The 27,033-nt window shown below is 38.0% G+C and overlaps 1 protein-coding gene across 1 annotated transcript in view; it reads left to right on the forward strand.

Moving 5' to 3' along the window:
• The first annotated feature begins 4,328 nt into the window (after positions 1 to 4,328).
• Positions 4,329 to 27,033, forward strand: part of LOC139729847 (phosphatidylinositol 4-kinase alpha-like) — a 43,431-nt gene continuing 20,726 nt past the window's right edge. The window contains exons 1-19 of the mRNA XM_071640770.1: positions 4,329 to 4,421; positions 5,151 to 5,279; positions 6,111 to 6,204; positions 6,794 to 6,879; positions 7,895 to 7,967; positions 9,987 to 10,459; positions 10,964 to 11,129; positions 11,726 to 11,920; positions 12,666 to 12,766; positions 13,293 to 13,597; positions 14,388 to 14,667; positions 14,880 to 14,983; positions 15,966 to 16,176; positions 16,994 to 17,102; positions 21,905 to 22,041; positions 22,449 to 22,733; positions 23,673 to 23,797; positions 25,405 to 25,570; positions 26,300 to 26,506. Coding sequence (XP_071496871.1) covers positions 4,335 to 4,421; positions 5,151 to 5,279; positions 6,111 to 6,204; positions 6,794 to 6,879; positions 7,895 to 7,967; positions 9,987 to 10,459; positions 10,964 to 11,129; positions 11,726 to 11,920; positions 12,666 to 12,766; positions 13,293 to 13,597; positions 14,388 to 14,667; positions 14,880 to 14,983; positions 15,966 to 16,176; positions 16,994 to 17,102; positions 21,905 to 22,041; positions 22,449 to 22,733; positions 23,673 to 23,797; positions 25,405 to 25,570; positions 26,300 to 26,506 — 3,333 coding nt within the window. The 5' untranslated portion in view covers positions 4,329 to 4,334. The remainder of the gene's footprint in view (positions 4,422 to 5,150; positions 5,280 to 6,110; positions 6,205 to 6,793; positions 6,880 to 7,894; positions 7,968 to 9,986; positions 10,460 to 10,963; positions 11,130 to 11,725; positions 11,921 to 12,665; positions 12,767 to 13,292; positions 13,598 to 14,387; positions 14,668 to 14,879; positions 14,984 to 15,965; positions 16,177 to 16,993; positions 17,103 to 21,904; positions 22,042 to 22,448; positions 22,734 to 23,672; positions 23,798 to 25,404; positions 25,571 to 26,299; positions 26,507 to 27,033) is intronic.

The following is a 27,033-nucleotide window of genomic DNA, read 5'->3' on the forward strand; positions in this document are numbered from 1 at the left end:
GTGTAAATTAATTGAAGTGAAGTGAACTTGAATTTAGTTGTCTGACTTGATTTTTGGATCATTTACATCAAATTGAACAGTATTCATGCATACATATTGTAAATATTCTGTATATTTTTGTAAATATACGTAAGTCTCCAAAAATAAAGGTCACCGTATGTTTGTGAGTCTGGATTATTAAAAGAGATTTATTCATAGACAATCATTATGTTGTTCTTACTCTGATGTGAAGTCACAACGTGACATGAAAAGACTGATTGCAAATGATGGCTAAACAGAGAGCAGATTTACGGAGAGTTTGAGAAATCAAGAGAAAGTAAAGGAAAATTGCAGTATATGAGCTACAGAGAAAGATAGAGATATGCATAATGTAGATAGATACATAGATAGATAGATAGATAGATAGATAGATAGATAGATAGATAGATAGATGATAGAGAGAGAAAGATAGGGTGAGTGAGAGAGAGGGAGAAAAAGAGCGAAAGAAAGAGAGGGTGGTAGTAGAAGACATTTTTTTTTTTTATTGGCGAGGATTTGTTGTGATTAGATGAAGGACCTATCAACAGGATGGCTAAAATTCATTTAACCACTGAAGGATGGAATACAAGCTTACATGTAGGGCTCACACCTGTAAATAAAATGGACTGTCCCAGACCCCTTCACAAATTCCTACCAAAGATACCAAAATAAATGAAGAAAAAAATTAATTAAAAATCAATGATGTAGTTTGGCAAAAAACTGAATAGCTGTAGATATTGAGTATGAATTCCTCTACAAACTGCATTTTGGTTGGAAGATGAAAGCTTTTCTGATGGAATTTGAGGGGACTATAGTTCATTGGGTACGTGTACGGAAAATAGGTGACTTTTTGAGTGACAAGAACTCGTAGTCTGGATTTGCGGACCCTTGGACAGAATTTGAGCCGAAGAATCCACCCTGAAAATTTGATGGATGAAAGGTTATATCTCACTTATCCAGGTTAGTGAAGCTGAAACACCTCATTTCTCCGAGCTATTTTACAGAATTTTTTGAAATTTGACTTTTTAACACACGTCTCTATGGGGAATTATTTACCCGTGTGAGCCCTGTACTGTACTTCCTTGTACAAAAGCCATTCGTAAGAGCCATCCATCTTTGTTGAATGACTGTGACATTTAAAGGGAAGCAGTCCTGAGATTTTCACTGTACTGATAATTAAGAAGAGTAAAAAATATAACCTTTCACCAATCTATACGCGTGGACATCAAAAATTGTCTCCATACGCGATTTTTTAAAAATAATTCCTGCAAGCGATCGTGTAAGAGCCTGCCAAAAGGTGCAACGTCATTGATGCCCTACTCTCAAGTTGACAGCCGTGCCTCAGAAAACCAATTTAAGTGTTCAAAATGATCATATCTGATTTTTTCATAAAATGTGACAATATGTGGTCTTATTATTTCAAACAAAATATTTCAAGCTTATTTATATATACAATTAATATAAAAATAAATAGTAAACATGTATTTATAAATAACTAGGGATGACAAGCAGAACACCGCTGGAAAGAGTTGTGCATCGATGACGTATGACTCTCCGCCAAGACTTGCTCATTTGCAGGGTCACACTTTTTTAACCGAAATGTACGAGCTTATTTGGTGATTTGAAAGTTTGTTTTTGATGAAAGTAGTTCATTGGAGGTACCAACAACATATTTTTTTTTATTTCGTGAGGACTGCGTCCCTTTAAGAGAGTAGAATTATTTCTCTTTGACTTTGAAGTGACATAAAGAAAACAAACACATGATAACTTTCTATTTCTTTTGACCTACCTACATGTATCTAGTCCTCAAATTCAAATCTAATCAATCAAATCTTAACTTGCTCTGTCATGCATACAGTGTCAACTTTGCATCTACATGTACAAGGAGAAAGCTGCTCCAGTGCCCAGTCTGGTGTACATCACAATTTCATCTATCCTCATCCTTCCATTTCAAATAAACTTTGAACAAAATAAGTAGATATTGGGATAACACTGATAATCTTTTTCAAGATGTAGTTCAATTAAAGATATCAATAGAGAAAGGAGAATGTATGCTGATGTCTAAGGTACTTAAAGGACAAGTCCACCTTCGTATACATGTGGATTGAGTGAATGCAGCAATATTAGTAGAACACATCAATGAAAGTTTGGGGAAAATCGGACAATCCGTTCAAAAGTTATGAATTTTTAAAGTATCTGCGTAGTCACTGCTGGATGAGAAGACTACTACAGTGTATGATGTCATATGCGTACAACCATATAAAGAAAATTAAAGAGAATTTCACAAAACTTTACTTTTTGAATAAAGTGCACATTTCTTCGACTTGTTACTGACATATGTAAAGGGTAATATTATTCCCTCCTGCCTTCTGAAAGAGAGAAGTCAAGTGTTCTTTTGTTATGTGAGAAAAGTGAAAATATGTTGAATTTTCTTTATTCTTTCTATATGTCGTTGTACTCATGTGACATCACAAGCTATAGTAGTCTTCTCATCCAGCCTTGAGTGAGCAGAAACTTTAAAAAAATCATAACTTTTGAATGGATTGTCCGATTTCCCTCAAACTCTCAATGATGTGCTCTACTAATATTGCTGCATTCACTCAACCCACATGTCTATGAAGGTGAACTTGTCCTTTAAAGTTTATTGAAACCAGCTTGAACTTACTGCTTCATTTAACAGCACCATTTTTTCTAATTTGTTTTGGACCAGTCACAATTTTTTATACCAATGCAATACATATCAATTTGATTTATTTCATTCCACATGTTTTGAAAAAAAATCATGTTTCAAGACAAACAGAAGAGGAAAAAATGAAGAGTTTGTTTGCAAAAAACGATAAGTCCATATTTGCCAAATGGAGATATTTACGATTAAAGTTCAAGAAAAATAAAGAGAATAATTAGAAAATTGTTGTTTCTTTTGACCATAACTTCAAAAATGTACCTTAATATGTAGTGACCAATATATCATTTAAAAGGTATTATTTTGTACCTTATTTTATTCTTCAAATATACATGCATAGCATGTAATGGATCAGAAAAGGCCATATGAGGCCTATCGTGCAATTCTGAGAAAAAGCATTCCCTTTGTAAGGCTTCATAAGTCAATTAGAGTTTGTGCTTTTATTGTTAGTTACAGTGAGTGGAAGCACAATTCCTCCTTTGGAGTTTAGGTTTGGGAAGATAAAGACTGAATTTTGTATACCAGCCAAATTGTTTGGGACTAACTTCACAGATAAAACTGCCAATACGCCAACATGAAAGCAAGCTTTGCTGATATGCTGTACAAATCAAGGTTTTCACTTTTTTTTTCCTATTAAAACATCTTTAACACTTCTTTGCTCTTATTGCAAACAAATCCCTCTGTTCATCAGCATAGGGCCTGTATGTAGATCCGTGTGAATTCAAGGAATAGCAAAAGATTAGTGAAACAATTATGCAGTTATAATAGTGAAAGTTTAAGGAAAATTGGACCCTTAGTGTCAAAAGTTATGTTTATATACTGGTAGTAGTTTTAATGTAGGCTATTAATAAGTGTGCCTCTCTCATGATCTTTAAGATGAAAGCTCTATAAAAGGAGACAATCGAAAGGGATAGCAAGGGCGGATTCAGGATTTCCCAGAAGGTGAGCCGCCTTAACGAAATTAAAGTGGGTGCACGTTTACGAGCCTCCCCCTTTTTTTCTTTTTATTTCCTTTGTTTTTACAAAATTCAAAGAGGGGGCCGGCGCCCGGTGCACCCCCTCTGGATCCGCCACTGGGATAGAGCAGTGTGGTATAAAATGAGATCAAGATGATGTAAAAGGGAATTTCACAAACTTGATCCGGTTCAGAAACACAGAGACTACATAAAATATGCTCAAAATATCTCCATTACTTGACAGACCTTTGAAGGCCTACTGTTCATGATAATAACAATAAATTAACCATCAAAGAAGCACATGCACAAAACAGACCAAAATCCTACTTGTATGAGAATTTCTTTTGAGGAATTGGTTTAAAATTTCAGCTCTGCTGTATATATTTCATTGTAATTTTCTATATTTGCTTTCATTTCCATAAAAAAAAAAAAGAATTTACTTGCATGTTATAGTGATATCCTCAATTTCCTTGAATCATAATGTAATAATTTTACTCAGAAGCTCTAAAAAGTCTTCGAATTTCGTGGCGAAAAATACATTGGAAGTCGATTGAGGTTCTGCAGCCTAGGCCTTTGTAAACAGAATATTCCTACGACGATTTTGTGGGCGGGATGTCGGATCGATTTTTGATTAGAGACACACCCTTTATTTTGTCACTAGAGGGCGTTGGTTCAAAATGGCTCCAAACGGAGGTATCTTTCCACAAACAGTGCTACATTTGGCTAGATCACTCGCTCAATTGGAGGATGTGAAATGGGAAAAGGTAATGATGTCAATTGTTTCGTACGTATTGATGATGGCTTACATAATTGTGCGACTTTTTTAGTGTAAATCCCAGTTTCTCGAGAGATATAGTACGGGCTTTAGTAGCGTATCAGTTTTGACGCAAAAAGTTTTGTGTAGTCCAATGCGTAGGCTTTTGCGTCGGGACGTGAGTAACGCGAAATAATGTGAGGTCGGTCGAAAAGAAGTGACTGATCATGAACTGGAAGACCCCCATTCCTACTCCCCCTTCTGTCTTTCTTTCTTTCTTGAGATCGAATCAATGAATTGATCACATCTGTTTATGTTTTGCACTCTCTGAAGAACAACAGTCATCAGTGTTACTTGGCTATTTTAATTCCTACAAAATATATGAAAAAGTAAAGCTTGTGTCCGTGTGATGCTGGGATGTAAAAATAAAATTCATGCCATAATCTGATCATTGTGATAAGCACCGATTGTAAAAAAACACAAACAAAAAACAACAACAAATGAATAAATAGATTAATGCAGAAATGTTAGATTTACATATTGAGAATAAAGAACATTATGTATTTTAAGTTTATTTGACCATGTTGACGGTGCATCACTGCAAACTGTTGTTGTTGGACTTGTATATTGTTGTACCTTTAACATTTAGTTTGCTTTGTTTTTTTGTTGACTTGATCTAGCGAACGTGAGATTATGGTCTTTACTTTGAAGAATAAGGGTAAATATATTTATTCTGCAGGTTCAGCAACTATGGTTGATGTGTCCCCAAATCCCTCCCCTTGGGAGCGGGGGTATCTGTCGCATCGACCAGCGCAGACAGGATGGTATGGTAGCCCTGGGTGTGTTCCTCTTGGAATCTGGCCTGAAGGTATGTCAGACAATTTTGTTGATACTTGCTGGTCAATCTTTTTCTTTTCTTTGTTTTTGCTTTTGTGGATAGTTTGAAGGATTATTTTTTTTGTATCTTTTTCTTAGCCTCACTCAGTACATAAAGTAAAAAAAAATAGAACTAGGCCTAAAACTTTATATATTATTCCAAACCATCAACAATGAAAAGAAAAAGAAATTAGAAAGGTATGTTTATCTACCGCTTGCCTTTTTCCTTGCATTTACGCATTATTATCAGCCAACAAGAAAACATTTCCTTGATTAGTTGTATGCCCATCCTTAAGCTAATGTGACTGTAAATTTGGTAATATGATTATATTTGTGCTAGAGATGAGGAATACATGTAGATCAACAAAATGAGAAGTTTTCATACACAACTTATGTTCCTCTTTCTACTAGTCCTGTTCATGATACATGTGTAGATTCTACTTGTCCCGTTCATGATGTGTAGATTACCTGTAAATTAATTACCTAGTATCTAATTTGTGGTTTTTGGTTGGGATACATAGATTTTCATGAGAGATGTCTAAATCAAATTTATATCTAATTGTTAATATTTTACAGCCATATCACTCCTTTACTTATTTCTTGCCATGACATGCCATTTTAAAACCACTGTCATTTGTTTCTTTGTGTGTCCAATATTCATAATAATGCTTATTTAAAGGACCAGGGCAAGAATCATAATCTGTAATGTTATTGTGAGGCAAGAGTTGTGTTTGATGTCATGCATGGGCATGTTTCCTGTTGATGTGTGCAGTCTGTGTGCCACATAGTTTCTTCAAATTATGTTGCATTTGTGCATCAACAGTTCAAGGAGCATTTAGTTCCCTACCTGATTGACCTTGTGAGGTGCCTGCCCAATGCACAGTGGATTGAAGAAAGTGGATACAGAGCCACAGATGGTAAACCCTCACTTGTCATTAACTCCTGGTTACATATTATTTGAAGTCTGATTATCTTATGTTAATTGTTGTTTCATAGTTTAGTTTTCCATGTACACACTGACTGACATCCTACCGTGCAGAAATTTTACACTCCTCTATAGATTAGAAAGAAAATCAGTATGCAGGGAGTGATCCTCTGATGTAGTGCATCATGATTATACATTCCTTTTCACAGATTGCTACATAAGCTCATTCATTATGTGGCAGGATTGTGTTCTATTGATCGTTAAGGAATATGAAGTGTGAAATACAGCGTAGGTATCTCAAGGATTTAAAAGATATAACAATTCTTCATTAAACACAAATAAAAGGTAATTGATATTATGGTGATGATGATTGGGCATCACAATTCATTCTTAGTGGAGATTTCAAATACAGTCGTACATTAGATTACGAGTATAAAATGAGGCTTTGATGTTTATTTGCTTGTACTATTCATGACTTTTAGTATTGGTTATTAAAGTCTGATTGATATCATAGTGATGTTTGTTAAGAAATGTACATGGTCATGCTCTAACAAACGTAGCCTTCTCTGCCCCTTTGACAGTGCTGCCCATGAGTGAGCGGTTTGCATTCAACATCACAACTCTTCTCTCGGATATTGCTACAAAGGATGAATCTTCTGGAGATAAGGTAGCATCACACTCTGGTTCCTTTTATATGTCATGATATATTACACCACTGTTGTTATTGTAACACAGAAATAGTATATGTATTGATATTTGATTGATTACCGGTAATATTTGATATTTTATGTGTGATATCATAGGCATATTTTGGGTTGCAGTTATGTAAACTCTAATATTGTTTTTTGTACCCCATGTACGTGTCTTAACCTGCCATTCGTTTTGAATGAAACGGTGAACCTGGTTCTTTTGTATACATTGTACATGTCATTCTTACACTTTCTTGAACTTGAATAAAGTCATGATTAAACAACAACTTGCCAATGAAATGCTAAAATGTACGATGCTCATTTGATTTTCAAAGTAAGGAATTGTAAAGGAGTGAAATATAACTGTAATGCATTTGAGTGAAAGGAAGGTGCTGCAGTAGTGGATCACTTATATACTGTATGTTATGTATCATAACAGGGCTAGATGCAGTCTTAGCCTTCACTATACTTGTTCACTCACAGATGGGCACACAGGCTGAAGTGCTTTGTTCATTGATGGGCACAGATGCCTGAAAACTAGTTGTCTAAGAATAGAGATAAGATCCAGATCTCCTAATCCCCCTAATCTCCATTGTGTCGCCTTGGCCTTCCTGCTAATAGATGGAGGCACATTGCTACACATGAGTGAGCTTATTACCTTTTCGGTCTATTTCAAGTTTGCTGATGTAGTAGCTTGAATACTGTATTCTTGTTCATATCATAGCTCACAACTTAAAGAATTTAACACGTTGTCATGAGAGCATTCAGCATCTCATATCGTTGCAAGCCTATAAACTCACATAATCATTTCTGAAACGCTGATTCTGAAGTTAATATAGGCCTTTCATTTTGTGTGTTTTGTTTGTTTGTTTGGTTGGTTGTTGTCTTTTTCTTTCTTTCTTTGGGAAATGCTGATCACTTCAGAGATCCCATCAGCAGTTTCTACTTTTAAAATATCAAATGATCATCTCCTGCCATTTTTCAACTTCTCAGATTCTATCCTCTGTGGTTGAAGCCTTTCAGGCACTTGGTCGTATCTGTCAACAGCCAAATGAGGTTTCACATGGTAAGAGTCACTTCCAAGAAATTTCGCCAGACTGTAAAGTGCTATTAAATTTTAACTAACTTTACGCTGCTGAAATTAAGATAAAAAAGAAAATTGAATAAGAATGAATTATGAAAAGATATGTTTCCAATTGTTGATTTGTGTTTAACTCTTTGTTATCCTTTTAACCCTAACTGCACTGGGGGGGGGGGGGGGGGGGGCTGGGAGGCTCCCCCCCCATACTTTTGGCGATTGCATCGCGACCGCGGGGAATTTAGGATTCTCGCTTCATGACTTTTTCCCCTGAAGTCTTGCGCACATTTTGATACCACATTTGTCCATATCGGACCTACCTAGGGGGTGTTATGGGCCAATTAGTATGCGCATGTCATTAAAACGGCTAATCGCTGCATATATTTGTGTACAGTTACATACTGTCAATAGACCATGTCTTGCATTACTTTATAAATTTTGCTCAGGAATTGGTTTTCCACTTGGTTCATGCTGCTATATTGTTCTGAAATAAATTGGGCAAAGTTTAGAAACAATGATATACATAAGGAATATAAAACAATAGAAAACATAAGAAATAAAAACAATACAAAACATAACAAAAAAGTTGTTTTTTTCTCTCTTTTTTTTTCTCTCTCTCTGAGGGGGAAATTGAGTTTTTATCCACATAGATGATTCAAATAACTCTTATCCTTCCACATGATTTACTGGGCACTCTTAGAAAACAATACATAACAAATGTAAACAGTAAAAACAAAAGAAATAAAAACATTGGAAAAACAAAAGAATAACAGTGATATTTTCACTTTTTGAGACAAAAAACATGATTCTGTAAAGTTAATTTCAAAAATGTTTTATGAGTATGGCAAATAACTTTTTTTCTCACATTTCTATACTTTTTGTATTCATTGATTTTTCTTATATTTTGCACACAAAATCACATATAAGCTAATTTTTATTAAAAAATCATAAATTATACTTCAAGTTTACAATATCAGGGACATTAGAATACAGTTGAAAAGTATGGTAGTGCCCATGGGTCCTGTAAAAGGATAATTTTACTTCCAGTTTCATTTTAGTACGTCATACATTTCAAACGTATGCAAAAGTTCATAAGTAGTAAATTTGAATATTAATAGTTTATGCAAATCTGCTGTACTTATAAAAATAGATAAGAATTGATTTATTTCACATTTGGGAAACATTATTCTTCATTATTACACAGTATTCATGTAATTTTGTACTTGTTTAGGCTGAAATTATGAAAATATCCCCCAAATGCATAAAATACGCATTATGAATAATTAATTAGCTAATTATGCAAAAAAAAATGCATAATTGATTAAATAGATTACACCATCAGATTCAGCACGCGAAGATCTATCAGCATGCAAATTTTCAAGTTCATCGGACATTGCGTTTCCGAGATCAATGGGGGGGCCTCCCAGCCCCCCCCCCCCCCCCCAGTATTTTCATGGAGCCAAATAGCCCAGTACACTAAGGGTTAAGAGATGAGTTCCTCATTTGCACTCATTTACTGTTGCGAGACTATCCTCACATTGTCTATTACTGAACCCCTTTTGTTATCAAGCGGTAATGGAGTGTGAAAAAAAAGACTTAACCTATTTTGACTTGTGCTACTGTGCATTGTTGTCGGCAATACTGACATTTGAATACCTCAAAATTTTTACGGGTGAGACAGTTTCATGCTGTTGATGGAGGAGATGGGATGATAGCCATAGTTGTGCAATATTTTATTTTCTCACCCGCATATTCTAATCATCTTTAGTGTTGTTCTAACATGTGTAATATTGCATGAATAGCCTTCTAGACCACTCAGAAAGCAAAGTTTATAAATCACATTCATTTGTGCAACTCTGTTTTACAATGTGCCTGAGATTTGAGAAACAGGTATAACAGGTTACGGTCACAAAATTATTAGAAGCTGATTTCATGCCCTTAATCAAGCCACTGTATTTTCGAAATTCACACCTAATAAACATGCTCATATTTTTCCTCTTCTACAAGTTGTGCTGTGCAAGCATATCGTCCCGGCATTCCTCGGCATGGCTCGCGCCATCGGCCGGAGCAGTTCGGACCCGGACAGGCCGCTCCTGTGTCGAATGTACCCCCCTGCCAAGCAAGTCGGTGGCCCCTCATCATCCGTAGCCATGGACTCCATCTCCCAGCCCGTGGCACACGAGTCGCCCATGTACAGCTCCTTCCGACTCATCATGTCGCCCGTCATGAAGCAGACGTTCCAGGCGGCAGCGGCGGCGGCCACGACCAGCCAGGGGGAAGGGGGCCAACGGACTTCAGAGCCAATGGCCGAAGATGGCGGTGCCGGAGACAGAGACGGGGGCGACGGCCCCAGCCACCTGCTGACCATCGTTGCGTCCAGCTTTGGCGTGGACAAGGACACCTGTGAGAGCAGGCCCAGCAAATCCTTGGTGTCGTCCCTCTTCATGTCTGCCCAACAGCTTCAGGCGATTCTCCAAGTCGTGAGTTTACTTCTTATTGCTTCAGTTATCTTAACCCAATGATTGTATTGCTTGTTCCCATTATTGTTTTGTGTAGCACTTTACCCATCACGTTGTAATCATGTGTACAATATGATCATTACACACCTCACTGGAACCAGACACTTAACTACAATACCACATTACCATCAGTTTTCCTTTATACAAAGGGTAGTTTGGTTTTTTTTCATGGAAAAAAGCATTTTTTTCAAGCTAACAGTGGTATACATGCTAGTCAAGATATTTTTGCCGATTATATCCTGCTTTTTGTAGACACAGCATGTTGTTAGTTTTTCATGTTTTGATAACCTGGTCAGTGTATGCCACATATTTCACATCAGCGTGCATCCTCCAAAATAAGATTAAAAGTTTTCCACTTTTCAAAATGTAAAATTATGATGCACACACGATTTTTTTTTAACTACAATGTTTTTTTATCATGCATTTTTTTCTTTTTGATGTGTGTGTTGGGTTTGTGTGACCCAGAGTCAGAGGATGATCGCCAGAAGCCTCCTGCAGACCCTGGACAGCATAGCTAACCAGTTCCTTCTCCAGCCAGGCCCCAGGAAGACCCTGCCCTACAAGTCCTTCAGTGAGGTCACCAACGTAGTGCTGGTCTCCCTGCTCAGGCATCTGTTGCAGCAGCAACGGAGTGAGTTGCCCAATCCCCGGCCTTCCTTCCCTCTTTAACCCATTGAGGACCTACTGACTTACCTATGACATGCATTTCCCATAGACACCTGCCCAAGTGTACTCGGGACTAGTCTTCAACAGGATAATCTTTCGATGGTCTGTGTTTGCAAGCCATGGGTCATGGTCATGGCCTAGTGGATTGTGGGGTGTAGGGAGATTTAGGGTTCAAGCTGTGGCCAAGGCACTTTTGTCATAGAACTAGATACATGTACCTTATCCATGCCCCTTTAATACCTCTCATAGCTAGTTCCAGAGACCAAATTTCTGTAGTTTGGTGCTGTATGTTGTTAGTTTGGTTTTGACTAGTCATTTATATTATTTCACAAGATATCGCCAAAAGAAATCAAAACAAACATAGTCTCTGCCATTTGAGCTCATGTTTCATAATTGTTTTTCTGAGAGTGATACATAAATATGACATCTTTGTGTATCTGTTAAATTGGAATAGATCTATTACTACTACTACTACTGTTATTATCCTGGCAACTTAACCCTGAAAAGCTATGATTGTGGTTGTTTTGGAATATTATTTTAATGTTGCCCTATCTTTCACAGCACTGCCGGACAGCTTTAAAAGTGAAGTCCACATGTTCGTCCGCGAGCTCTTCCTGTCCGGCCAGACAGAGCTGCAAGATCTGAGCGTGGAGGGCGCCACCAAGGGGCCATGCCAGTTCAACTCACGTGACCTGGCCTTGAAGGCTAATGCCACCTGCGTGGACCTCCTGGTGTGGGCTGCCAGTGACGAAGGAGGTCAGTGGTGACAGGTTTCAGTCATGGCTTGTGAGGCATCCAAATCATAAACAAGGAAAATTGTGAAGGTTCTGAAAGGGTTTTTGTCAGCTGGTATCATAGGTTAAAGGCATCATGCAGAATCTATGAGTCTATTTTGAATTTGATTTTTATTGTTTAAGCTCACAAAAGTTGAAATTGTTTAGTATCTAATTGGGCGCATCAGTTTTTGTACATAAACAATTTTTTTTTTAGTACGTAATTTTGCAGTGTATGTGTTTGTGCATTTACCATGTATATTCCATAATCAATGGAATTTCTCAATCAGCTGTTTGTGGATCATAAACTTTGCGTATGTTCAATTTACACAAACTAGACAGTGTACACAAAATTGAGAGGACCAAATCTTCTTTCGTTCCAGCTTGTTTTTAAGTATTTCAAGAAAATTAGTACTTTAAGTCACAAGAACAAAATTATGGAATTGCTACAGTGTGCATGTATTTTAGTTACTGCTTTGTCTAATATTCACTGGATTGGATGCAAATCAGATGCAAGAATTGGAAGTCTTGAATGAATTTTTTTTTTTAGATGTAGGAATTAGATTTTAAATGTCTAACTTATGCCATCTGAAACTTCAAAGAATGAGTCAGAAATTACAATGTATTCATATTACAGTAAAAGATGACAATCACAAGTATGACAAGTGTTAAGTTTAGGGCTTGCATGCATCCATTTATCATGAATTTATCTTTGTCATGTTATTCAGGGGCCGACAATCTGATAGGAAAACTGTCTGAGAAGCTGCAGTCCAGTGCTGGTACCAAGCAACTCATAGCTGACATGCCGCTGTTCCTCTGTGCACTTCAGGTACGAAAGGTCTCACCTCAGAGACTGTGACCTTGCTCCTAAACATTTGACATTTGGGTGGTAGACTTATGCCAGCCCAACATGTCAGAGGACTCTTGTAGAGTGTTCATTGGTCTGTTTAATTAGTATTTTTTTTTTATGTTTTAAGTATTTCTTGCCTATTCTTGAACCACTATCATAGCAGTATTTCAGTTTAATGTATACCTGATAATGTGATGTTTGATATATATATACTTTTTTTAAAATGTCTGTTATACATTTGCCTATTTGCCTGGGAATTTCACCTTTTTATAGCATTTTAGGGTGAAGAAAGACCTGTGCTATTGGGTAGTGAACATTAAGCTAGAGCTGCGTGGAACGAAAGATTACAATCAGATTTTCAAGTTTGCTTTTCATTTACGTAAAGTGCAGATTTCAGTCAAACTGAGCTCATGATATGTGCTAATAATAGGACCACACTTGTGGCTTGCTTAGATCCTGTCTTAATGTCAATAAGTCCTTTGAATCTCCTCATGTGTTACCACAGGGCTTGGGAACATTGGCGGAGAAGTTCCCGACCGTCGCTAACGCCACGACCAGCTCTCTGCGGGACTTCTTCATGGGTCCCTCGCGAATCCTGGTGAAGCTCCAGAAGCATTTCAATGCCGAGAGCGGCAAGTCGCTGGGTCCGGCAATACGGGTCTCCGACTCCAGCTCGACACGGTCCAAGAGTGGGAAGGAGGGGGGAAGCAGTGGCAGCAAGCGAGGAGGAGGGGGAGGCGGAGGAGGTGGGGACCAGAGGTTGCACCCCTTTGCGAGGCTGAGAAATGCTGCAATGGCCAACCTCTGCAGGTAGGCTTTGGATCTTGTATTGGTTGGTTGATACATGCAGTGGAGTTATAGTGGTTCAATTTGGTATTCAAAAGATTGGTATTTCTGTGACGTAGTAAATGCCTATTAAGATGACATGAGGGTGATTCACATCCTGCTACATTGTACCATTGACGTGGATGTGGACAGTGGTACAATTATGTTTTTAAAACCACCCCCTTGATATCAAATCATCAAAACCAAATTGTTTGATATACACTGTATGTTTGTAATAAAAAAAGAAATGAGTAACATGTTTATTTTTGATTTTTTGATCAATTTTGATCTCTAACAATTTGTCTTCTGCAAATACAGTACAACTGACAGAAACATATCACTATTATTAGCTGTTGTAGTGGTAGAAGTGGTAGTAGACATATAGTAACAAAAGTTGTACTAGTAGTAGGAGTAGTAATAGCAGTGGTGGTAGTAGTAGTTGGGTGCCAACTGTTTGTTTTCTCAAGTAACATCCATTTCTAGGGAACATAGTTGAAGACCATCACAAAATGAGAAAGTGAACATGATGGTGACAAGCATGCCATTTAAATGTCAGTGCAAGTTCTCTTGAAATAAAGAACTAGTGTCAAAATTGCTCACAGGGAATGGTAAAAATGTGACAAAAAGGTGCACAGGGAGATAGACTTCTCTCTCTGCCAAACAGCAAACAAAATTAAGTATTGATACAGTTATTAAGAGAAGAATAGAATAGTTAGCAATAGCAAATGCTTGGCACCAAGGGCAGATTAATGTCAGGGAAATGTGTGGTTCCCAGGTCCCTGCGAGCAGGCCTCATAGACGACCCGGACTGCATCCAAGCCTTCCTGGCGTCCGTCTCCAACGCACTGTACATTGCCGAGTCCAGCGACCGGGACTCCGCCCTGATCTCGTCCAACGCCATCCTGGCCATGGGCCACGTTGCCGTGGTGATGAGCGACACGCCCCGCACCATCGAGAGCGTGCAGCAGATTCTCCAGCAGCGCTTCTGCACCCCGCCCTCGTCCCTCGACGTCCTCATCGTCGACATGCTGGGCTGCCTTGTACTTTCCGGACATGTGAGTTCTTCTTCTTTTCCTTCATTGCACCATTTCTGTAGCACTGCGTGCTTGTTTCATAATCATTGGACCGATGGTTGGTTGACTAAATGTTGGTAGAAGCCTAAATCTCCTATAATTGTATGATCTTCCCAGATGATGAAAGTCTTCTGCAGTTTTATTTCCCGTTTGCTATCATCTCACTTATTTATTTATTTTTTTTTTTTTGACAGCCTGCAGTCACACAGGAGGTGATGAACATGTTTATTCAGATCAGTGTGGAGGCTGGATCATCTGCTTATACACCAAACAGCTCCCAGGCCTCACAGAGATACAGGTGAGTTGTGGGACAAAAGCAATCCACTTCTTTGTACTGAAGAGTTTGCTGTAGTTGAAAAGACTCGTCAGCGTACTATCATTAGAGAAACCGAAAATTTTATTCTTTATGGTATGATTGACAAAGCTGAATTTATAATGTAGAAAAGAGTACTCCACAAGCCCATAATGGTCCATGAGTCGAGGAGAAAGGGCATCAATGATCATGGGTAGGGTAATTACCCTGTGGACAAATAACCCAGACCCTTCCTATGACCGTAACCTTAATCGTGAACCTAATCCTAACTCTAAACCTAACCCTAACCTCAATCTTTACTCTAACCTTATCACGAACCAGTATTTAGCCCAGGAAGGGGGAGGGAGGGGTAATTGCCCTGATACGCCTGTTGTCCCTATTCATTCATTTAACCCTAGCTGTGCTGTGTTTACCAATTGGCTTTGATGTCTGAAGACTATGGGTAATTGTCAATGAATAGAGATTAGCTAATTGCCCTAAACCCTATTGTGTCACCATGGCCTTTGTGTTGGACTGAAGCACATTGTAACATCTGAATGTTTTTTTTTTCTTTTTTTTTAGTATTAACAATCTGCCTTCTTTACATCAAAATGTGTGGATGTTCTGGAAGTGAATGTTTTGCAGGCATTGGACTGGAAAATTTAGAATCAACCAACTTATGGAATGGCAAAAGAACAAGAGCATTTTTTCCTTGCGGTGTAGTTTTGCATGATTTATGGATGGTGTTTCTCTGTCTCTGCTTGTGATTCCTATGTATCAATTTACATCAAAGTAGAAGCAGTTTAAGTTAGTGAATGAAATGGTAGCAAATAATGGTGCAGTGGAACCATCATAATTACACTGGAACATATAGTTGTGGTACTGCAAGCAGAGTTGGGCTGTAAAGGAAGTGTGAAAGAGTTGTCCGCTTGAAGGTCTACCAGTTGGTAGAGAGGATTAAGAGTCCCTTCACTTTCCTTCCTTCCAGGCACTGCTCCATGGCGATCATCAACGCCCTGGCCAACATCTCAGCCTGCATCACGGGGGAGAACGAGCAGCAGGACCTCCTGCTGCGCCTCCTCGAGCTCTTCGTCCAGCTGGGCCTGGAGGGTAAGCGGGCCAGCGAGAAGGCCCCCTCGGCCATCAAGGCCTCCAGCAGTGCAGGCAACCTGGGCATCCTCATCCCCGTCCTGGCAACGGTGAGGGGTTGATTTCACTTCCTGTCTACTTTCCTTGTTATTTGTTTATTTCTTTACTATTTGTTTCATCAGTAACCAATGAATAATAAAATGATGCACATTGTATGTTTCATATGTAATTGCATGACCTATTTGAAAAAAAAAAAACGATTTTGAATTGAAATGAAGAGATGTGTACAGTACAAAGTTTTGCTGTTTTGATCCTTATTTCTCAATATGTGTTTATTTCTTTACTATTTGTTTCATCAGTAACCAATGACTAATAAAATGATGCATATTGTATGTTTCATATGTAATTGCATGACCTTTTTGAAAGAAAAAAAGAGTTTGAAATGAAGAGATGTGTACAGTACAAAGTTTTGCTGTTTTGATCCTTATTTCTCAAAATGTGAGGACTTTTGAAATATCAAAAACATCAGCACTTTGTTATTTTTTTGAGAAGAAATGGTGAAAAAAAGTAGTGTAGTGAGATGCTATCACAGATAAACTTTGATAGTATGTGCATCCTGCATATCAAAAGAAGAAAAGGAAATAAAAACACCTTCTCCATTAAACTGCATAACAGAAGTCATGGATATTTTCTTCCTACAAATATACCAATACATTGATTCTTGTGTACCATTATACAGAGTCAGTTTTTATGTAAAGAAACTTGTTGAAATTGTACAAAATAACCAGAGTGTGTAATGCTATACTTGTTTATTGCTGGAAATTGCAAAAGCAATTCCACGCAGAGAATAAATCAAATCAAATCAAATATCCCAATGTCGTAAACCTTTGTTCTTGCGTTGCTGCTCCTGGTTCTTCACCGATTCAGCTGATCAAGAGACTGCCACCTATCCAGGACCCCAAGCCGAGACTCCACAAGTTCTTCCGCGACTTCTGGCTCTACTGTGTGGTCATGGGATTCGCTGTGGAAGACTCGGGTGAGTTATTCTCTATCACGTAATGCTTGTCTGGAAAATTAGAAGAGAAGATATAAAGCTGAACAATAACAACAACGATGACGACAACAACAGCTAATGAATATGTGTAGTGTAGAAGATTTATAACAACCTCAAATATAGATGCATATATATGCAGAAATAAATGCTCCATTGCATAGTATTTGTTTATTTTCACTTTACCTGTAAGAGGGGACACCTCCCCCCCCCCCCCAACAAGAAAAAAAGAAAACAACAAAAGACCACAACACATACCAAGATTGAACAACACTGGCATATTATATGACTTGCAGACATATTATGTTGAGACTTGTGAGGCCATTAAATGAAGAGGAACATATCTACTGTACATCCCACATGTTTCCATTTTGTGTGTGTGTGACAACATAATATTATATTCATGGAATATGCAAAGGAAATGCATTTGAGTGCCAATTGGCACAGTTAGTAGTACCTTTATATATCGCCATACACACTGCCTACGGCCTACAGGTTGTATGGCACAGAAAGGGATAACTTTATACACAAATGTAATATTGCAAAAAAGCAATAACAACTAACATGTAAGCATATGTAACAATGACATTCCATACTGTCAACATGGGTACATGCTTTTATAACAGGTCACTTGTTAATCATTTTGTAAAATGTTTGTGTGTGATACATTGTATTTAGTGTTTCCTGTAGGTATGCATGGTATGAGTGTCAGTACAACAAGGTCAAATTGTATATATTATAATTGGTGCATTGGTTTATTATTTGTGCTTTATAGTGTGTTAGTGCATATCATATGTATACATATCACTTCTCAGTGCTGTAAATATGTTGTATGTTTAGTATCATCAGTTTCTTATAGAAGAGTAATTTCTGTGGTATTTCAGTCATTGTTCTTTGTAGTAGCTACATGGTATGTACTTGGTGATATCAATAATGTATGTATTATCTAAATACGTGGAGTTTGGTCAAAAACCTTTTCTGTAGCTTCTCTTTGATTTTACTAAAATTTTCGTTCATTCCTGTATTGTTTTGTTTTTCCTTTGACTCTGTCAAACACATAAGAGCTTCAGTTTTCACAGCTAATGCAGTTGCAGATACAGTTGAAACAGATAAAATGAATTTGCATAATGCAGAACTCACTAGATCTACAAAAAAGATGTGAAATAGCATGCACTGAAAGCACATAGTGTTTGTAGAGCAGAGAAGTAATTCTTTAAAGTTTTACAACTAATGCTTGAAAGTAACTGATTTTATTTTGATACAAAATGGCAACATAAAATTGAAAATTTGGAAAATTTGGAAAATTTGCTGAGAGTTACTTAGAGACTTACTTAGCTTCTCTACATTCAATGTTATCTTGGACACAATGCGGCTTTCAACAGAAAGGTACTGTGTAAACTCCAGATGAACACTGACTTAAAGAAGAACAACTGTAGCTTGAAGTCACTGTGTAATCAATACAGAGAAAAAACAAGGAGTTGTGAAAGTTTCATTAGTTTTAGGTGAGAAATAAGAAAGTTGCAGGGTTTAAATTGTCGCATGTTTTTATATGATGATGATATCAATCACAATCAAATATATGCAAATCAGACGAGGTAGCGATGAGCAACATTTGAGCACAATCTTATTCTAAATCAATTCCTGGAATTTGTTGCAAATGAGGACTCTCACACAAATATGTGCAAAGTGCATTCATGACTTAGAATTCACACAGTCACTAGAATGAAATTCCACAAAGGTATCAAATCTTAACTAATATGGACCATCCTATCGTTTTTTTGGGGCACAAATCCCATTTCTCACTGGATTTGTAGAAACCGGGAAGATATATAAAGGGTACATCCATGTGTATACCTACTGACAGTATGTGTCTGTGGCAGTAGGAAGCTAGTGTATGGAATGATATTTACATCCCAGGAATTTCCTTTCTCTCCCAGGGATTCAAGTCTGGAATATCGTCCCACAAACAACAAGACGTATGACAAGGATACAAATTGCTCGCTTTTTATTTCTTGTTTCGTTTCCCTGTTCTCACCCACCCCTTTTGCTTCCAAATTGTTTCTTTAACTTTCATTTGCTTTCCAACTTACTGGCTGTTATGTCTTGCGCTGACTTGTTAGCACAGTTTGTAGGGGCTGTCATTGATGCGTTGTTATCTAGTGATTATTTCAAGTTTAGCGCTGTGTTGACACTTTTATGGACTTGGTTTTGTTTTTTGTTTTTTGTTAGTTTTATACTGGAATGCTACAGTTTTATTGCATTTATTGAATTGATTGCTAGTTTCAATTTGTGGTTTCCATTCACAAGGAAGGTGCACATGATATCAGTCAAATACGTATGTGTATTCATATCTGTTTATTTATCTGTAGCAGAACGGATATGTGAACCAGGAAATGCCTTGTAAAAATATCTCATGTGTGTCTGACATTATGCTACTTCTGACTAAAACCGCAGTAATATGTCTTACCAGCATACATATTGTATTTGATGCTTTGATATCATTTTTTTTTTTAATGGTGTTGGACATTGATATGTGACATAAGTTTCAAATCAACTGATGTCTTGTGCAATATTGGATGTTGCAGAGTGGCATACTTTAGATTGATGAGAGCATTATTTAGCTGCTGATGCTGCCTTGCTGTATGTAGTGCCTGCCATGCACATACAGTAGTGTGTGATGTTTACATGTACCAGTATGCATGTATGTATGTAATCTATGTGTGTATGTATGTATGTATGTACACTGTATGTATGTACACTGTATGTGTTTAAGTGTGTATGTACTGTGGTAGATAGGTATAATGTGTGTAGGTATGTATATATTTTATGTATGTATGTATGTATGTATGTATGTACATTGTATGTATGTATGTATGTATCTATGTATCTATGTATGTGTGTATGTATGAATATTCTGTGATGTTATGGTACAATTGTATGCTTTTAGTGTACATCAGTGCATGGACAGTTTTACTGAAACGTTACTTTGATTTGTGGTGAGCTTCTCCAAATATCTGTTCTATTTCTGGTTTACTGTAGTTAGAAATGACATTAATTTACAAGATTGTTTGTTCATTTACAGTAATTTTATATTTGTTTCTTCAAAAGAGTGTTTGATTGAATTTTTGTCTCTCCAAGTATTTTGACTATTGAACAAGAAATGTTTAAAACATCATAGGGTTAACAACATGTTATACAAATAATGAATGTTTATGAGTGCAGTGGACAGAATATTTCATGAGGTGAAAGATGAAATTATTGATCCATTCAACAAGGCGCAGCCGAGTTGATGGATCAATAATTTCATCTTTCACCAAATGAAATATTCCGTCCATTGCACGAATGAAAATCATTTGTTATTTGTTTTATATAACGCCTAAAATAGATCCTTGTCATTTGATGTTTTACAAATTTAAAAACAAGAGAGAATGTGCGGGATCTGAGATCAAGAGAGTGCTCAATGAGCGCTTTACGCCAGTGCACTGTCGCACAGGCCTACGCGCTGAGCTGCAAACGCAAGCGTTTTACATGCGTAGTGTGCCAGGCTCTCGGAGTGCATGCAATGGAGCAAATCGTATGGATCCAAAATTGCACAGTAAATGGAGCCACAATTGCACGGATGATAACGTCATAGTGAAATGGGCCGAATGATCAGTGTCAAACAACCAATCAAATGACATGGATCTATTTAGGCCTTATATAAATATCAATATTGTTCAAACTGTTCAACATTAAGAATAGGAAAAGAGACTGGACCCATTCATAATGTTCTACTATCAATATGTCATATTATGGTGCCATTACTGCATGGCCCCATTAGTTGTTGTTGTTTTTTACATTATATACAGATCAATAGAGATCAAATCAAGCATCCACAGTGTGATATTTTCATGACACTTGTTTTGTGCTGGGGCAGTTTGCACAATAAATGCAAATTCAAATGCAATATGCTCCAGCAGCACTCAGAATCTAGTAGTACAGATCAAAGATCATCAATCAAAAGATCGAGCATTTTGACGCCATTTCCCATGCCGATTTTTGCTGTGTTCAAATTTGATCAACATTTTAAGTTTCTTTGCAATCCACTAATTTGAGATCTTAAGAATTTCCTGGTGTGTTAACATTTTTTTATGTTGTTGTTGTGTCTGTGTGTCTATATGTATGTCAGTCTCTATTAAAAGTCTATATGTATGTTTGTAGGTACAATATGTATGTCTGTATGTGCGCATGTACAGGAGTTGTATGTATGTGTGTATGTATGTAATAATGTATGTAATACATGTGTAATTGTATAATTATTCTCAGAGAGTGTGACAATTTTGGCATCATTCTGTACATTGGATAGCAACATCCAAATAAAGGTCAAAATCTCCCCCCCCCCCATAAGTCTGTGTGATCTGTTTCTTTATTGGCAATGCCTGCTCCTTTAAATGCTCACAAGCAAGTGGAAAATGTGTCAGACTTCTTTAGTGTTCTGCATTCATTATCAAGTGAATTAAGAAATCATGAGACATATTTGCCATATGAGATCACAAGAAAAATACTTCAGGACCAAATATTGCCGTTAACATACATGTATAGGGTGCAGATGACATAGCATTGGATACATGACTATACTAGTTCCACATGTCTGTAGCTGGAGAATTTTTGTGTCCGCCCATTCAGATCCAAAGCAAAATGTTGCCAGAGTGCATTTCTGTCGATACCCCCTGCCAATATTGTATTGATTATGAAGATACTCAACCAATCAGATTTTATCTGTTGTTTTTCTCCCAAACCAATGACAGGTCTGTGGCCCAAGGAGTGGTACGAGGGGGTGTGTCTCATCGCGGCCAAGTCCCCCCTCCTCACCTCCAGTCCCGGGGAACACCTGCGCTCAGAGCTCCAGTATAACTCCGCTCTGAGAAATGACAGCGTGTCGTATGTGAGTTAACCAACATGCATGGCTACAAAGTTCAAACTCTAGGAGACATGGTTACCAGTGTGAGAATAGATAGTGCCATGTGTAATTATTGCCTTCCATGACTAGATTTTTATACTTACCTATCAGTAATCATTTACCTGCAGTAGCCATGACAAATGCAAAATATTTTTTTATACTTTCCCATGAAATTGTGCATTCTTTTGCCCCTTATTCCTTCATCTGGACATATCTAAAATTAAAGTTTCATGCACCATCTGCATGCATCAAGGTTCATATAGACAGATAAACAGGTAGAGTGGAGATTAAATTTGTAGTGTGAACATGTCCTTCCGTTCACAATGAATTGTATAGCCATGTGTAGAAGGTAAATGACTAAAAGTATAATGTGTCTAATGTTTCCTGACCAGAATGACCTGAACGAGCTCCGCCAGAACATCCTTTCCCTGCTCGGTCACCCTGCCGAGGTGGCGGTCATCGTCAACAAGCTCAACTTTGCCCAGTGCACGTACCTGCTGTCCGTCCACCGGCTGGAGACGCTCCGGGTTAGCCATGCCACGCCCACCAGCTTTGCGGTGGTCTTCACCTACCTGGAGGACAAGGCCATCATCAAGGACAAGGCAGGCATGTGGCAGTGCCTCCTGGCCTCCTTCGACAAGGTCTTCGACACCTTCCTCGACATCATGGCGAACATGGTGAGTCCAGTTGAGGCTGGTGTTGCCACTAGTTTATGCCTTATAGCAGGCTTGTTTATAACGTAAATCAGACCAGTAAATGAGCGCACAAATATCTGTGCAGGAGGCCAGCCACTTTTCCACATGATTATTGTCATCCCTGCAATGACTTGACCTCATACCTAAAAAATCATGAGTATTCAGGAGAGCACAGAAATGCTTTCATTCAGGGTACGCAACATTTGTACAAAATAACATTAAGTTGATGTCATATGATACAGAAACATTGTTTTCGATTTCTTTATTAACTGTAATGTATTTCAAAATTAAAGTCCGTATTTTTGATATTCAAAGTTGGGTTAGAAAATCCTTGAATATATGCTGATTGAGATGCAAGATCTTGTCACCCCAGGGGTCGTATATGGGTCTGATTTTTTTTCTTTATATTTTTTTGGTGTGTGTAATTGCAAACTTTGCATGATGAGTCAAGTGGAGGCTGGTCTTGCCACTAGTTTATGCCTGTAGTGCTTTTGTTCCTAACCTAAATCAGGGCAGCAAATGAGCACACAAACATCTATAAAGGAGACCAGCCACTTTTCCACATCATTATTGCAATGCAATATATTCATCCCTGTGATGACTTAACCTCATACCTAAGAAAATCATGAGTATTCAGGAGAGCGCAAAAATGCTTTCATTCACAGTACGCAACATTTGTACAAAATAACATTAATGTTGATGTCAAATGATATAGAAACATTGTTTTCGATTACTTTAATAAAGTTCTGTAATCTATTTCAAAACTAAAATCAGTATTTTTGATATTCAAAGTTGGATTCAAAGTTGCCGATTGAGATACAAGATCTTATCACCCCAGGAGTCATAAGTGAGTCTGATTTTTTTTTTTTACATTTTTTTTTAATTGCTAACTTTGCACCAATTTCTCCGTCCACCCTTCAGCCGCGCACAGAGGAGCGAGAGAAGGAGCTCGTCCACCACGCCCAGTTCCTGCTGGTCAAGTTCAATCACGTCCTGAAGCAGATCAGGAAGGTTGCAGACAAATACCTGTCTCGGCTGGTTGACAGGTAAGATAAGAAATTGATTCCCCGTCAGTTTAAAGCCACAACATGTGGTTCTCATAAGGGCTCAGAATTCATCTTCCACCCTTTGGGAATTTGTTTGTAATACATCAAAAGGGTCTACCAAGAAACTTGCCCGGCTGACACGATTTGTCAAGAAGATGAGTTGTTTTGGAGTATTTTGAGATCTAAAGTGTAGAGTAATGTTGATTGTAGTACATGATTTTTATTCCAAAAGAGCCCTCCCCATCCAGCACTGTGGGAAGGTACAACATCGCATGTCGATTGATTGTGCCCTAGCATTCGTATTTTCCAACAAGTTCCATGCAATTCACTCTGGCACCGAAGGTGGTTGACACTGCTGTTGACCAATTTGTCAAATTATTTATAATTGATTATGAAAAATTATGTACTGCATGTAGATAGCAAACCATGATCAGATATGCTCTTAGATTGTTATACTTCTGGCAAACCCTTTTGGCTGATGTTTCGCATTTTCATTGTTACCCAATTGCAATTGTGCTGTTACATGTATCATTTCACACATCTTGTATGCATGCAGGTATGTGTACATTGTAGAGCAAAACGTCTGTTGAGAATGAGAAGGGCATTTTAAAAGTTGTCTTGAACACTATGAGTTTTGTGACAACTTAACGCCCTTATCATTCTAAACAGATGAAAAGCTGACAGTTCTGCTTGCATATGAGAACTAAATTTTCAATCTAAGGAGCTGTTGTGGCTCTTTGAATAAGACCATGGACTGTCAATTACAAGGTTCCTGGTTCAAGTCCCCTGCCTGCTGCAGTTGTGCCCCTGAACAAGTCACTATATCATAGTCCCTCAGAGGGGCTTCAAGCCATTGGTCATGTGGTTGTTCACTTACAAGCACTCTTTGCTTCCTTAAGCGGTCATGTAAAAGAAATTGATTCAATGCAATTCAAGTGTCTTACCAATTGATGCATGTTGTCTTGAAAGAAAGAGCATTTACGTAATGCATGTGGACACTGTTTCTGTGTTCACTGGAGCTGTTTACTGCTTTTTCACACAGTAGGGGACATAGGTTTTTGTTTGAAATGAACAAAAGCAAATGATAGAGAAATGACCTACAATCCTTCATCAAGAAATGATACACAGGACAGTGCAGCAAAATGAAATTATTAAAGAGCTCTTGCAGCACAGTAGAATATATACATGTAGTTACAGTTTCTTTGCTCAACAAATTATTCATTATTAATGTTATTATTGACAACTCCCTCAAGTGGGTGATGTGTTTCAAGGTTCTTTTAAAAACATCATTTCTGGATTGAATGCATTGTATTGGGGTAGTGATAATAAAAGGATGTACGGTATTTTGGTGTTCCTTGCTTTCTACCATCATCTGTGGGATGACCAATCACAGGTACTTGAATGCCAGATTTGCTTTTTATAGAAGAAAAAAGGAGACATATCGGTGTTATATCCACCTTTCAACATAAGTGAACTCTGGCGTGGTCTCAAGCTGTTCAAGGGGAAGTCCTCCATCATCCTGCTTGTTCTGCACCTCCCTGGGCCATAAAACTTATTATTTTATTACCTTCCCCCCCCCTTTTTGTGGAACCTTTACCTCCCCATAGATTCCCCCAGCTGCTGTGGAATGGAGATGTCCTGTGGAGCATGCTGGACCTCTTACAGCTACTGTCCAAGGCTGCGGCAGAAGACAGCCTACAAGAGGTCAGGGAGTACCCTGTCTTCAACAACACACTCATGCTGACCGTCATGGACACTAAGGAGGCCAGAGAGGTAATTTATCCCACCAGGATGATTGGGCGATGTGATATGGTTACACTAACATGTGGAAGCGTGCAAAATAAGACTGAGCTTTGCCAGTTGTCTTAGATTTCTATGAATCCTTTATTTCATGTGTAGTAATTGTTGGATGGACACTGTTGTGATATGTTTGATGTATCTGGTGGCATAAAGGAGATGAGCCCTCCATAGAAAAATTAACATTAGTGACACATTTAAAACAGTTAGAAAGCAGATGAGCAATGTGTATGGGAACTACCACATTGATGTAGCCAAGATAAACTGATTTGAGGTGTCCATGTTTAAGCAGCATTCAAATAGTAATAACCCTTAGTCATGCTAGCTTTTGATATGTTTGATATACTTAATTTTACACGATCATACCCCAATCCATATAACCATTTGTCTGCTTCACGTAATACTGGTATTCCTGTGGGATTAATTCTCTGTCCTCTCTTTTATGCTGTGAAGAGGGGATCATGTCTTTTGAGAATGAACCTACTGCCAATAGGAGCCAGATGAGTCATTTGTGGAGTTTTGGGGCATTTCAGAATTCCAAAGGGCTGGAAGGTTAACTGAATGTAGGGGGAGGGGGAGAAGGTGTAGTTGGAGGGGCATGGTACATGTATGTTACAGGTGCATGCATGAATACATAAGAGACATGTTAATGCAGTGGTCATCACAGTGGGTAATGATTCTTTCCCTCTCCCCCCACCCCAACAGGGCATCGTTCGTGACTTTGCAGCGCGCTGCGGAGGCATCTTCCAGGAGGCGGTGAAGTGGGCTGCCTCGGCAACTCGCTCCCACATCCAGCAGTACCTGATCCACCTGGAGAACTCGGCGGACAGCCTCTCCCAGCGAAGCACCCTGGAGATGGCTACGGAGAGTGCCCTCCAGTGTGCGGGCTTCAACAAGGGGCTCACAGCTTCTGTGAGTCAGTTGCTCTGTAGTTGTCCTTTTATTTATTTATGTATTCATTTGTTTATTCATTTATGTATTTAACCATTTATTAATTTTACTTATTTATGCATACATTCATTTATTTGTTTAGTCATTCATTCATTCATTTTCTGGGTTAGGGGGCTGTATATTTATGTTCAATATCAACTTTGAAGTCCATATCTGATCTGTGTGAGAAAAGCTTTCAGGTGTAAGCTTTCAGGGTTTTTTTTTGTTGTTGTTGGGGTTTTTTTAGTGTGTTTTTATAGTGTAGCCTTTATCTTCTTTTCTTTTTTAGACATGTTACTTCTGAGATCTTGTAATTCATCATGGGGTTAATTTGTAAAAGTGAAAAGCATCATTATCTTTTAAGACAGTTGTCTTACTATTATTGATGATGATCATGATCATAATCATGACGATAATGATAATGATGATGATGGTGATGATGGTGATGATGGTGATGATGATGATGATGGTGATGATGATGATGATGATGATAGTGATGATGATGATGA

The sequence above is a fragment of the Diadema antillarum genome, unplaced genomic scaffold (assembly GCF_040938485.1).
Source record: "Diadema antillarum isolate AM-2024a unplaced genomic scaffold, OU_Dant_1.0 seq00000266_RagTag, whole genome shotgun sequence".
Lineage (NCBI taxonomy): Eukaryota > Metazoa > Echinodermata > Echinoidea > Diadematoida > Diadematidae > Diadema > Diadema antillarum.